Source organism: Trichomycterus rosablanca, chromosome 23 (genome assembly GCF_030014385.1).
Source record: "Trichomycterus rosablanca isolate fTriRos1 chromosome 23, fTriRos1.hap1, whole genome shotgun sequence".
Taxonomy (NCBI): domain Eukaryota; kingdom Metazoa; phylum Chordata; class Actinopteri; order Siluriformes; family Trichomycteridae; genus Trichomycterus; species Trichomycterus rosablanca.
In genome coordinates, this window is record NC_086010.1 from 16172762 (window position 1) to 16187482 (window position 14721).

A 14721-nucleotide genomic window follows, 5' to 3' on the forward strand; every position below is an offset into this window, starting at 1 on the left:
AAAAAAAAAACCTGGGCATTTTCTAGCGCGACCATCTGACATGCAGACGGCAGACTGGAGGGAAGCCAGAGGTGCTGTAAGGCCAGATGTTTTTTTCATGTTTTTTCCTGTATAGAACTTTACACCATCCTGCAGAGGATCCCTCAGGAAACCAGCAGACGCAAAAAGGGCATCTTTAATCGGCCCGGCTTCACCATTATTCTTACATCCTTCTCTCATGTGAGAAGTCGTCACTTCTTTCCGCTTCGATGTTGTTTAGCTCCGGCCATTAAAAACTATCGGTGGTTTAAAATCACTAATCTGGCTGTGACTTGTTAAAAAGCATAAAGTTCATTTCAGTTCAGTTCTACTTTCTGTTTCAGTTCAGGAACAGTTCATGCTTTTAAGGTCAAACGCTTAATAAAACATGTTTTAAAATAGTTTTGTATTTTTATTTTCAATATATTAATATGCTTTTATCAAACCATATTCAACAATCACTACAGGTCTAATTTAGTCTGCAAATGTATCCGCATAGTAGAAACATACGTAGCAATGAAAACATTTTGATACATGTTTACAGAAAACCATAGAACTCAAAACATTTAACAAAACACAGTGAAAACACAGTGAAAATGTTGGATTCAGCAAGTACCAAGTATATTTTATACATAAAAAACAGGCCAGCTGGGAACAAACCTGTTAATCACGTAGACTACTGTTTGTCAAAAATATTTGGTCTTGTTACTTATTATAGGACTTTTATTACCTATATAAAATGAGAAAAAATAAATAATACATTGTGTTTTCTTATTTATTTCAAGCTTAAACTGCCTGTACAAAGCTCAGTTCCAACAAGCTAGAAACATGCTTGAGCTTCACTGCAGACAGGCCAGTCTAGCACCCACACACTCTCTGGTGTCTGAGAGATGCTTATAGGGTGTGTTCGAAAACCTAGTGAGCTGCCTTGCTGTAGACAGGATTCTAATAAGTCATTGACTTATAAGGCAGGTTATTCGAACGTGCTATTTAGACAGCGATTCCATCAGTTTTTGCTAACGAAGGTAAGCTAACACAATTAGCATCATGCCATTCAAATCAATGGGATGGGGTGGCACAACATGTCAACTAACATCTCCCTTCGTGTACCGAAAACGGTTACATTTGCTGACAAGCCCGAATTTACAAATAAAAACACTTGTACAAGTTTATACAAATTAAAAATCAATAATAATTTATTTACGTTTGAAAATAACTCAGTTCGTTTCTCCACACCGTCCGCCATACTTTTTATTTTTCTGTGAGAAGTCGTGCCGCACTGAATGCTGGGATTGCCTTCACCGCTAAGGCAGTATCGGATGCTTCCTCGTTCTTGAGTCAAAATAGCGTTGATACCTTACTAGGCAGCATTTTGAGGCATCTAGGATGTAGAGAGCGCACTAGGTTTTCAAACACACCCATAGTCTGGATTTATATATTTATATATATAAGGTATATTATTAGTATACTATAGTATTAGTATATATACTTGCTCAAGGGCCCACCAGCAACCTGGCAGTGGTGGTGCTTGAACCAGCGACATTCGATTACTAGTCCTGTGTCCTAACCGCTAGGCCCCAACTGCCCCTATTTACCTTTCACGCCTCAACCTTTCTGAAACTGAGGTTAGTATAATGAGTGCAGTTAGATCAGTTACACACACCAAGGCACTATTTAAGGCTTAATGAAAGAATTCCCATTCAGATCTTCATCTCCTTTATGTAATGAAATATATTAGGGAGGTAAAACTGAATTAATTCACCCAGATCACAGAATACTGTTTACTTTCTGTTTACCAACCCCCTCTTAGGACTCCAATTCTGACCTTGGCCCTATAGTAGAGGTGTTTATAGAGAGAAAAAAAAGGACATCCCTTATTGGGACACAGATCTGCCTGGAAAAAAAAGTCTGTTGGCCTTAATGGAAGAAAACACAAAGTTTAAGCTCTATATGAGCCAATCTGGACAGCTGAGCAGATAGATAAAGTCCGGATAAATAGTTTGGGAGTACTTTGCGGTTACAGAAAGGATTGTTGGAAAAGTTTGTTGGGAAATTCTGACAATCCTTGTAAACCTCAGACTGACTAAGTACATAAAAACATCGTTTCATCAACACCAGGGAATTCCTGAATTAGAATTAGGTTTTTTTTATTGCATTTCTTCCCAATTTGTAGCCCGTCCAATTTTCACCCATTTGCGTTATGCTTCCTCTCTACTGGTGCTAACCCCCACCCCGACTGAGGAGAGCGAACTGACACACGTCCCCTCCGACACGTGAGCAGTAGCCGACTGCATTTTTTCACCTGCACGAGGCGAGTTCATATGCGAATCAGCTTTGTGCACAGAGAGCCACACCCTGATCAGCATTATTCTTCGACTCCGAGCCGAGGTCGTAATTGCATCAGTTATGAACGCTGTATGAACAACAGCCAAACACTGTTTATATAGCCGGATGGCAGAGCTGAGATTCGATAGGATGTATTCGAAATCCCAGCTCTGGTGTGCTAGTGTATTCCAGTGGCCTGGAATTAGTTTTTTAATGACTTTTACTACAGCTATATTGATATATGTAATGCTACTAAACAACCTTTGCATAAGTAGCACAAGCATAGTCAGGATACATCAGGGAGTTTGAGTATGACTTAAAGAGCAATATGTTGTGTGTACCCCCCCCCCCCCCCCCCCCCCACGCTAATGTACATTTGTAATGTACATTATTCATTAATATTAAAAGCTACATCCCAGACCACATTATACATATTATGCATTATATATTATGTAAATAGTAATAATACCGATGGCATACAATCATACACTAACACAGTGAGTAGTTTGGGACAGAGCCCATGTATTAGAGCCCTAATGACAATGTAATTAATTACTAATTATCTGCTGTTGATATTGTTTCTCCTTATCTTCATGTTTGAATCAGAACATGGTCAAGCGGAAGATTTGACAAAACTCCCACCTGAATTTCTCACTCGGTAGCATCATACTCATTAGAAAACTCCTGATAGCCTTTATAGGTCCTGCCTGTGGGCTTATGGTTGCTGGAGTCCTGCTGGTAGTTCTGGTACTGGTCCTGATAGCCCTTTTCTTCACCCGCCCAGCCCTGATAATTCCCCCCGTCCCCATCCTCATGAGTGTGAAGGTCATCGTCCACCGCGAAGCTGTCATCCAGCCCCGCATCGTACCTCTGATAAGAGCTGGCGTGTGCCTTCTCCTCCCTGGCACTCAGCTCCAGAGAGCTGTTCCACATCCCGTAGCCAAAATAAATCATCAGACCTGCAGAGGAGGAGAAGAGACGCAGGAACTGATCATTTCCTTACAGGCTAAGTTTATAGTGCAGAGAAACTTTATGATCGAAATTTGTACCCTTAAACTCAACCTTTCCCTGAAACCTGACGTGTGTGCGATGTAAACAAAGGAGTAAGTGTTAAGGCACATTCATATGAGAAGTGGCACAACTGCTTTTGCACAAGCGTATCATATTTGATACATGAGTTGTAGTACTGCATGCACCACAGGACCTTTTACTGAGAGATGTTTATTGAATTAAAATTAAACTGGGTGTGATAAAGGTTAGTCATCTTACCTATAGAGCACCACACTGCAAATCGAACCCATGTAATGCTGGACAGCTTGAGCATCAAGTAGATGTTCACCAGTATAGCAGCTATGGGTCCGAAAGGTACGCAAGGTGCCATGTACGGCAACTTTTTAGGGTTTTCGGGCTGCCGTAGAATGACGACCAGTAAGACGACCATGAAGGTAACGATGACCATGACGAACGGGACCAGGATCCAGCCGGTGACCGCAGAGGCGCGATCCAGGCCGTATATCACGACAATCCAAAGCAGAAAGGTCAGGATGAAGAGCAGGAGGACACAGTAGGTGACCGTACGTCCTGTCGCCGGGGTGGGCTGGGAGCCTGGCTCCGGGAGTCCCAGGCGCGCCCGCAGGGTGTAGTACTTGGCACCTAGGACCTGCTTCAGCAGGCACGTCAGCCTATTCTCAGAGTCATCGAACTCTGTGTCTTTCTCACCAGCGTACCCCGAGGAGTCGGACTGGTACCCAGCGGAGTCTGATTTGCTGATTAATCTCTCATCGTCTCTTTGCGAGGGAAGGTTTTTGCTGAACTCTTCTGCGTCGCTCGCGGGAGTGTAGGCGTCCCGTTCCTGCTCCGCCAGTACGCCCTCTTTGGTGGTCCAGGACTCTGGTTCGTGTGGGGGGACGTTGGTAAAGCCGTCGCCGTCGGGCTGGTAGCGAAGCAGCAGTACGCACACAGAGACGAGCGTGTACGCCAGGAGAGTGCCGATAGACATCATCTCGATTAGGTCCCTCAGACTGACCAGGAGAGCCAGGAGAGCGGCGAGACACCCGGACACGGCGCACGCTAGCATGGGGGTCTCTGTATAGGGGCTCACGTGGGACAGGAACCTGCAGGGATTGAAATAGAATTAGAATGAACACCAAGCAGCACAAAGACCATCGAAAAAGTTTGGACTGCTTATAAATCCATGTATCCATTTCAACAATGTATTGTTTTACTGTTGACCCTCCCATTCCTTACCACTATCAGTGAACTATTTATGCCCCTATATGCCCCAATATATGATGTATATGCCCCTATATCAGTAATGTTTTTCCCACATATGTTAGCTGTAAGGTGATGTAGTTATTATTATACATGTATCCTCCAGATATATGTAGATGTAAGTTTATAACATATATACACCGATCAGCCATAACATTAAAACCACCTCCTTGTTTCTACACTCACTGTCCATGTTATCAGCTCCACTTACCATATAGAAGCACTTTGTAGTACTACAATTACTGACTGTAGTCCATCTGTTTCACCCTTTCATGCTGTTCTTCAATGGTCAGGACCACCACAGAGCAGGTATTATTTAGGTGGTGGATCATTCTCAGCACTGCAGTGACACTGACATGGTGGTGGTGTGTTAGTGTGTGTTGTGCTGGTATGAGTGGATCAGACACAGCAGCGCTGCTGGAGTTTTTAAACACCTCACTGTCACCGCTGGACTGAGAATAGTCCACCAACCAAATAATACCTGCTCTGTGGTGGTCCTGACCATTGAAGAACAGGGTGAAAGCAGGTTAAAAAGGTGTGTAGAGAAACAGATGGACTACAGTCAGTAATTGTAGAACTACAAAGTGCTTCTATATGGTAAGTGGAGCTGATAACATGGACAGTGCGTGTAGAAACAAGGAGGTGGTTTTAATGTTATGGCTGATCAGTGTATAATACCCATAATAAAATGTGTGTATGTACATTTCATATTCATTTTTATATGGTATTATATGTTGCATCCATATATGTTAGCATAAATTTTAAATTTATATATGCAATTATTAACATAACATGTAGAAAATAGGCTCCTAAACTCACCTGAACAGCAGACCGTCACCTGCCATGGCGTAGATGACTCGGGGCATGGGGAACAGTGAGCCCAGCAGACTGACTGTGAGTCCTGCGATGGCTCCCACAGCTACGATGTACTTCCCCGGCAGAAAGCCGTGCATGGCGAACATCTCCATCAGTGGAGCGTCTCCATCGATGAGATTATAGGGCACCATCAGGGTAAGGACCACGCTCACCTACAACGTATAGAGAAATACACATAGCTGATATTATGTTTTATCCCATACGCAAATGTTCATTAATGAAATATACGTCCATATTTGTGCACACTATATATGAAACCTATTAGAAATGGGAACAATAAAAATATATATGCTTATGTATATATATTGGTGTATGTATATGTAGTGGTGTAATGTATTTTTTGACATATATGTAACATCTATAATTATCTATACATTTATACATGTTATGTTAATAAAATTACATGTATACATTTAATATTTATGCTAACAAATGTGGTTACAACATATAAATACACTAACTAGGCATAACATTACAACCACCTTCCTAATATTGTGTTGGTCCCCCTTTTGCTGCCAAAACAGCCCAGCTCTGTGCATTCTGACACCTTTCTATCAGAACCAGCATCAACGTCTTCAGCAATTTGAGCTGCAGTAGCTCGTCTGTTGGATCGGACCACACGTACATCAATGAGCCTTGGCCGCCCATGACCCTGTCGCCGGTTTACCACTGTTCCTTCCTTGGGTGACTTTTGATAGATACTGACCACTGCAGACCGGGAACACCCCACAAGAGCTGCAGTTTTGGAGATGCTCTGACCTGGTCATCTAGCCATCACAAGTTGGCCCTCGTCAAAACCTACTAACAGGTGCCGTGATGACCACCTGTCAGTGGTCATAATGTTATGCCTAGTCGGTGTATATTAAGTATATGTATATACACACATGTTATTATGGGTATTTCATACATATCCCGAGGATACGTGTATGTTATAATAATACATCACCTTACAGGTAACATATGTGGAAAAACCATTACTGATATAGGGGCATATATAGCATATATTATACTGTATAGAGGTGTTGTAACATAACGAGCATAAGTTAGTAAGTGCATGAGGTACTGACTGAGACATATGCTGTCAGGCAGGTGATGAGTGAGGCTGTGATGGCGTAGGGAATGGACGTGTTCGGACTCTTGGCCTCCTCTCCAGTGGTGGCGATTATATCAAACCCAATAAAGGCATAGAAACAAGTAGCAGCTCCTTGCATGACCTGCAAAATGTAAACAATCAGTGTTCATGTGTTATCTCTTTAGTTCTTTAATTACTGTATATGTTTAAGAATTTAAACATATATAGACCAAAAGAATGTGGACACCCATTGGAACTATTTACTAACAGAAGTGGAGGAACTCCAGTGGTCTGCACAGAGCCAAGACCTCAACCCAACTACCAGCTGTGGACTAAATTTGAAAGCCAGTGCCTGACATTTTCTGATCAAATGGGCACAAATTCCCACAGACATTTAAACTCTTGTGAAAAGCCTTTCTAAAAGAATAGAAGCTGTTAAAGCTACAAAGGGTTGGGTGTTTGTGTTAATGTCTATGTTTTTTAATTGGCTCAAATCAGGTGCCCACGTTCTTTTGGTTATGTTCTGTATCAATGAATGATTGACTGCTTCTGCACCACATTAGGATTCTTACCCCGGACCACCCATAGGGCAGAAACATGCCATCAGCCCAGTTAGCTCCGGACAGGAAGAAAAGGCCAGCGATCACGATGAACACCCACACGACCAGATTGACCACGTTGAGGACGTTGTTGAAGCTCACCGAGTTCTTCACTCCTATAGCTACGATCACCGTTACAACCATAGCGATAATCAGAGCCAGCAGGTCAGGATAGGATTCCTCTCCTTTACCTAAGCAAAGAATAAAACAACATGTACAATCAGTCTACTAATTTAATTTCATGTTTTCCATCGTTTTACCCTTTATCTCTGTATCACAATGGGTCCGGTTTCCTTGTAATCACTGGGCGCAAGGCGGTAAAATCCCAGACAGGATGCCAATCCATCGTAGTGCCTCAGATTTCTCTCATACCCACTCTCAGACTTAGCCAACACAGCCATCAAATCATGGATCCCAGTGGTCTCCCAGTCTCGGGGACGCCCAGATGGCACAGTGGTCGGCACAGTGGTCGGCTGGGCACCCTCTAGCAGGCACATAGACATAGCCAACATAGCCATCAAACCCTGGATCCCAGTGGTAGTGATGCTAAAGTCTCCCAGTCTCAGGGGTGCCCAGATGGCACAGTGGTCGGCACAGTGGTCGGCTGGGCACCCGCTAGCAGGCACACAGACATAGCTAACATAGCCATCAAACCCTGGATCCCAGTAGTAGTGATGCTAAAATCTCCCAGTCTCTGGGATGCCCAGATGGCACAGTGGTCGGCACAGTGGCACAGTGGTCGGGCGGGCACCCCCTAGCAGGCACATAGACATAGCTAACATAGCCATCAAACACTGGATCCCAGTAGTAGTGATGCTAAAATCTCCCAGTCTCAGGGGTGCCCTGATAACACAGTGGCACAGTGGTCGGCTGGGCGGCCTCAAGCAGGCCCAATTGGCTAATGCGTGCAGCAGACAAAGTTGGCTTTCAATCTGCTGGGTGGGAAAGACAGGACTAAGGGGTGGGGCTGTGTAAGGACCTTGCTTGCCCAGGGCGCCTGTTCAGAAAGTGTAGGAGCACAGAGATCAGGGCGTGGCTCTCAGTTTGTGGGCAAATCCGCTGAAGTATGGGTGAATAAGAAGGGGAGTGTGTGTTAGGCGAATATACACCCTCCTTGGACGCCGTTGGGGTCCCCAACAGCAACCTGTCCAAAGTACGAGCAATCTCCCAGCCTCAGCCTGACCACAGTCAGTTCTCAATAAGATAACTCTTTGGGTTGACTGGTTTTTCAGACAGGTGCCCCCACAATACCCCCAAACATAACACGTCACCTTGCTTACCTAAACCATTGAGAGTGCCGAGGTGGTTGATCATGTACCGGCTGATGCTGTGGTTGGCCAGCGAGTCGAACATGCTGCTGAGAGCGCTGGCCCCCGCTGCGGTACCGATCAGGTACTCCAGGATGAGGTTCCACCCGATAAAGAAAGCCACAAACTCCCCGACCGTCACGTAGCTGTAGGTGTACGCTGAGCCGGTGGTCTTCGGGACTCGCACTCCAAACTCGGCATAGCACACACCTGATACAACGACATTGTTAGGTCAGTGTTATGTATGAAATAAAGGGTTTGCATTCAGTAGCTTGTACAAAATTGTGTTTTAACATGACCTGTATCAACTCTGCCTGTAGATTATGAGCATTTATCATGGGCAACCAAGTCCTAAAATAATTTAACCTGGCTTGTAGATTGTGTCGCCATGCAGGACCACACCACCTAATACACCTTCATGCCACCATGGTGTGATGAGCTTAATTAAATGTAACAAATTGTCTTGGAAATCCAATTTATGCCAACCCGATACCACTTTGATTCAAGGTTCGAATCCCTAGCAGTGCTATCAGGCGGTTGGGCATCAGGCGGTCGAGTCAGGTTTTGCCATAGTGGAAATCTGGCAACCCTACTCATGAAGTCAAGCAATCAAAGGCAACCTCAGTAAACAATGTAATTAAGGCAATGTGGGGGGGATGTGAACATTTTATCCTCAAAGTTGATGTTAGAAGCAGGAAAAATGAACAAGCGTGAGGATCTGAGCAAGTTTGACAAGGGCCAAATTGTGATGGCTAGACAACTGGGTCAGAGCATCTCCAAAACTGCAGCTATTGTGGTCAGTATCTATCAAAAGTGGTCCAAGGAAGGAACAGTGCTAAACCGCCGACAGGGTCATGGGCGGCTAAGGCTCATTGATGCACGTGTGTGGTCCGATCCAACAGACGAGCTACTGTCGCTCAAATTGCTGAAGATGTTAATGCTGGTTCTGATAGAAAGGTGTCAGAATACAGCCAGTTTTGGCAGCAAAAGGTGGACCAACACAATAGTAGGAAGGTGGTCATAATGTTATGCCTAATCGGTGTATGCAAGGATGCTAGAAATAATGATTACGCTGGAAAAATGCTAAGTATTTCTTTTAAGGCTACAATGGAATCAGTGACACATTATGTGAGTTTTGAACTAATTTAGATCTGAACTAATTTAGAAAACAGGCCCTCGTCTAAAGCTCTTCCACTCACGCAAAACAACAAAAGCGGTCAATAACAAAAGCTTGGGGAAAACACAGGGCTGAAAAAAAATCAGAAAAGGATGTGGCCGATGTTACTCGTTCTCAGACAGATGCATCATCTACGTCACGTAGGACAAAGGAGCGTAATTAGTCAGGCAGGGGGAAAAAAACCTGGCTGTTAACATTTTCACAAATGCCACGACAGACAAACATGCCTCTAACCTGACAGGATCGATGCCACGGCCGCGATGACAAAGGACAGGATGACTCCGGGTCCGGCCATTTCCTTGGCAACCAATCCGGCCACCACATACATCCCAGTGCCCACACAGCTGCCCACTCCGAGGGAGACCAGGTCTACTGTGGTGAGCACCTGTGCCAGTCTGGTGCCGTGCAGATCGCCAGAATTGTGCTGCATGGAGTCCAGAGGTTTGGTACGCAGCACTCGAGAGTGGAGGCCGTACCAGGAGGCCTCCCACTCGAGCCGACGGGGGTCCAGCTTTGCAAAAATATTGCTCATCGTACACACTGGGTTGACTTATTGAGACAGGTGAGTGACTGGCTTTCTGTTTCAGCCTCGAGTCTCGATCGTGGGGTCACCCGGGTTCAGAGAGGATCCACCAGCACCTGGTTTAGCATGGTGCCACTTTAAACTGGCGATGCTCAGAGATCCTACAAGAAGGCAGAAAGAAGAAAGCAAAGAAGTTAAAAGGCCAGTTCTAACACCGATGTGTTTTCAGGTGTGTATAAAATCTTTTGCACCTTTCACTGATATCATAAGGTGTCGAATTCAAAGGATTGTATACATAGACAATAATCAATCATCTTTTATTCTGATTCTATATCTACAAAGGAAATAATAAAAGAAGAACAATTAAGAATATATTGGTTAAAAGCCTTGAGCTTAGGAGCCAAGAGTGGCATATTTAAAAACTGTTTTATGATATTAGGACGGTCTTTGGAGTTTTGTCTGCTACAAATACTGTAAAGGCTATGCAGCTATTGCACTTTATGACCGTAGGGCATGCTGTTTCTTCCTGGGGACTGGCACTTTAAAGATCCAAAATTGGAAAAACAGGGGAAACGTGTATTGTGGTTTGTTTAAAAGAACCACAGAAGTCATGATTTCCAGCCTAAAGAAGAAAACGCCCAACCAGTTGTTACCAGCTCAGACTTTAAAAGTCAGGTTCATGGTGTCATGGTGTGGTGGTGTAACAGTGACCACTGCTTGTGTAACTTGCACATCTATAAGGACACTATTAGTGCTCAAAAAAATACCTATATTTCTATACCAACAGAGCAGTATCTTGTCAACAGATGTTCTTGTTCTATCTAGCATTATGCCAAGCCACATTCTGTGTGTATTACAATGGCACGAGTGTGTAATAACCCTATACTCCAGACCGGTTTCTTATTAAAAATGTGTAGTATGTAGCCGCTCAGGTGAGCCGAGATCTCGAATACATCGTATCGAATCTCGGCTCTGCCTGCCGGCTGAGGATGAGCGGCCACATGAACAACGATTGGCCTGTTGTTCAGATAGGGGCGGGATTAAGCCGGATGGGGACTCTCTCTCAGACTAGTGTGATTACGACCTCTCCTGGCTGGTTGGTGGCGCCTGCACGGAGATGGGAAAGGAGTGCGGTAGAGGATGTGGCTCTCCGTACACGGCGCTGTACTGCACTGCACTCGTCAAGTGTAGGTGACAAGATGTTCAATTGCTGTGCACGTGTCGGAGGGGGCGTGGAGCAGCCTCGTCCTCCCCAATCAGGATCAGGGACCAGCATTAAGGAGAGGATGATTGACAGGCAGAAATTGGATGCGCTAAAGTGGGAGAAAAAGGGGGGGGGTAGTATATTATGAATAATAATAGTGCATAATATGACAATAAAGACCATATATAGCTGCAAAGCTAAAGGCCAATAAATGATTAGGCGTTGTGATGCTTTGTCCCGAACACTAAATACAGTATAAAGAATATAAAATATAATATAATATGTCTTATTGGAATTTTAGATTAGATGCAATTAGTAGAAGGGTATTGAAATACAAATATGAGAACAAAGTGAGCTTTTGTGATGAATAAAACATCACTAATCACAGTCCATGCAAACCCCAGTTGATAATGTCATTAAAAACATCTACTTTTATAATTTACCTGAATATATTAATGTTTTTTTGTATTTTCTTTATTTAGTTCCTCTCTACTGGCATATATGCTTGTGTGTGGCTCTCCTCAGGGTGAGGTGGTGCAAAAATGGGAAAAAATGAGGAAATAATGACCATCTTACAGGCAAGATCAGTACTGTCAAAATCTATAGACCAACTGTACTGTACTGTACTGAATAAATGTAGCACATTCATGGGACTCCACCATTCCCAACCATCAACCCTTGGTGTATTGGTAAAGTGGAAAAGCCATGAAGTGATAAGTCAGACAAGCCTAAGCACTGAGGTTGGCTGTGACAATCACTACTGTTGGAACAAGAACTGTTCATTGAGAGTTTTATATTTTGGGAGCCACACACAAGACTAAGATCACCATATGCAATGCCTGGGTGGATTAGTGTAAAGCACACTGCCATTATTCTTTACCCTATTGTAGTCTATGAAATAAATCTGGGTTTACAGATGCCAGGAAGGAATGCATAGTGCCATTTGTAAAGTGGGGTGGAAAGAAATAATAACCTGCGGCCACGGTGGAAGGTTTGGACTGGGTCATCTGAGTGGATTGTGTTTTTTAGGGAAAAAAACCCTCCTGTTTGGGCATGATAATTCCCCTAAGCACAAAGTGATGTCCATAAAGAAATGCATAGTTTGCAAAGTTTAAAACGAAACTGGATCAGTTTGAGGTTTCTGGGCAGCCAAGTCAAATATTAGTGAATAACATATGTGCCCAAATTCACCACTGCTCCAGTGAATCCCCACTAGTGTTGCAAAATCTTTTGAAAAGAGCAGTATTGTAGTAGCAGAGAACTGTGGTCACTTGGCCCATCTGTAAAGATGATTCATCCAGAGGACCTTGATTGATTAGATTTATTTATTGCGTTTGCTCCTTACGCGCGGACAAAGCACTGGCGTCACAGCCGGTCCGCAAGATAAGGGGGTGGGAGAGTCGGGCCATTCTTTATTCACTCGGTGTGGAGGCGGCGAGGCTAAACCAACAGGTTTGTATCCTGCTTACCCCCTGTGCAGTGCAGGTAAGAGGATGGAGCTAAACTACAGCAAGCCTGTATACAGGGCAAGTCAATGCTTCCACTAACCATAATATCACAAGTGTTTTTTTAATAGGTTTTCAGTTCAGTTATGTTTAAACACATGTGGATGTGGAAAAACATGCCAAAGTACTTGCAGAAATGGACCGGAGGCTAGATTTAAACCCATATTCCATATTCATAGAACTGCTGTTGAGCACCCACCTGCACCACCATGAGGATTTTCATCCTGATCAGGCTCATGGTTGGTCCAAACCACACAGGCCGCAAGGCAGTAAGACGTCCCAGAAGTGCATCAATCCATCTCAAGGCACCACATGCTTTGTTTTGTGTTTTACGCATGTTTTAAGGAGGAATGAAGTGCTTTAGAAAATGCACATAGCCACAGAAAGACCATGCAAAACTCCCAATAGACAGTGGTCTCAGGGAGAAATCAATCCCATGTCCCCAGGACAAACAATAACTGCTGACAACCCCCCCCTCCCTTCCCAATTTGGAATAACGTCCACATGTAATGCGGGGTGAGGACAATCTCAATACAAACATTAACCAGTGTAGTTAATGCAATCTACTCACTATAGGATTAATGAGAGCTGCATCCCTTGTTTACGGTTGAGGACTGACTGACGGACGATGCTTTCAGTGCATACCAGGTGCAAGGACATGCAAATATGCACTGGAATAAACACGATGAAAGAGATTAACAGTTTGCTTTACCTGGCAACAATATTTAATTACATATCATAAACTATCCTGTGGAAAGACGGGCAGATCAGAGCAGACTGGCCGACCGTGACCTGCAGCCATCGCTAACCTTTTAAAAAATGAGATCACAGACGTAATGATGAAGGATGGACCGGAGTGTGTCTGCACCAGAAGACCTGCTGCTTATCGGTAACCGGAGCAGCAGAAATGTGCCGATTTCCTGTCAGTAATGGACAAACGGGTCCTCTTGTAAAATGATTAAGGAGCGATAAGATTTACTCTATTATACTGACATTCAGATAAATCTTACAGTCAAATAAAATAGTCAAATACGGGTGCTATGCTCCTGTACACTGAGCACACAAGGTCAACAAAATTACAGTATATTGGGAGAAATTGAAATAAATAGCATGTGTAAAATACCTCACAATTACTTCGCATTAAAACTAAGGTTTGGGGTCCCACAAGTGTCACTTTAGGGCTCTTAAAATTGCCACAGTGGTAGCCTACTGGTTAAAATACTGGACTAGGAATTTAAAGGTTGTTGGTTCAAACCACTGTTAGGCACCAGAGCAAAGACCTTAACCCTCAATTGTTTGAATTGTGTTCACAATTGTAAGTTGCTTTGGATAAAAATGTAAGAAGTCAAATTTTGAGGGCAGTGGTAGCTTAGCGGATAAGATACTTGACTAGTATCAGAAGGTTGCTGGTTGAAGCCCCACTATCGCCAAGTTGCCACTGTTGGGCCCCTGGGCAAGGCTCTCAACCCTCAATTGCTCAAATTGCATTCTATCACAATTGTAAGTCGCTTTGGATAAAAATGTAAGAAGTCAAATTTTGAGGGCAGCGGTAGCTTAGCGGATAAGATACTTGACTAGTATCAGAAGGTTGCTGGTTCAAGCCCCACCATCGCCAAGTTGGTCCTCTCAATTGCTCAAATTGTATTCAAGGATAATTTTAAGTGTCTGCTAAATGTCGAAAATGTAAATGTATTTAAATGTCTTAAATGTACTACAGGCGTGTGATAAATTGAGGGTTTTTTAGGATAATTCCAGGAGCCGTGGACCAAACAGGGGCAAGTCCGTACCAATTTTAAGTAAATATGCATCACTGCAATATATTAGTTGTTCAATAATAATACATA

General features: G+C 43.7%; 1 protein-coding gene across 2 annotated transcripts; it reads right to left on the minus strand.

The window, feature by feature from the left end:
- Positions 1 to 1285: 1285 nt before the first annotated feature.
- slc7a14b (solute carrier family 7 member 14b) lies at positions 1286 to 10177 on the minus strand. 2 transcript variants are annotated; one of them, XM_062985458.1, is made up of 8 exons: positions 9880 to 10177; positions 8442 to 8678; positions 7135 to 7352; positions 6558 to 6704; positions 5434 to 5642; positions 3613 to 4457; positions 2986 to 3302; positions 1286 to 1399 (listed from the first exon to the last, which is right to left on the minus strand). In XM_062985458.1, exons 1-7 carry the CDS (start codon positions 10175 to 10177, stop codon positions 2995 to 2997), a joined length of 2262 nt encoding a protein of 753 aa, XP_062841528.1. In that variant the 3' UTR covers positions 1286 to 1399; positions 2986 to 2994. The 2 variants fall into 2 exon arrangements, with proteins under 2 accessions (XP_062841528.1, XP_062841527.1); XM_062985457.1 differs by lacking the exon at positions 1286 to 1399 and having other exon boundaries at positions 2912 to 3302.
- Positions 10178 to 14721: the final 4544 nt, after the last annotated feature.

Bases quoted from the DNA above. Each gene is read 5' to 3' on its own strand.
- slc7a14b (XM_062985458.1), bottom strand. From the start codon at position 10,177: ATGAGCAATATTTTTGCAAAGCTGGACCCCCGTCGGCTCGAGTGGGAG. The intron at 7,353-8,441 runs GTAAGCAAGGTG...TTCTTTGCTTAG, and splicing joins CGGCACTCTCAATGGTTTAG to GTAAAGGAGAGGAATCCTAT. The intron at 5,643-6,557 runs GTCAGTACCTCA...TATACGTTGTAG, and splicing joins GCCTGACAGCATATGTCTCA to GTGAGCGTGGTCCTTACCCT.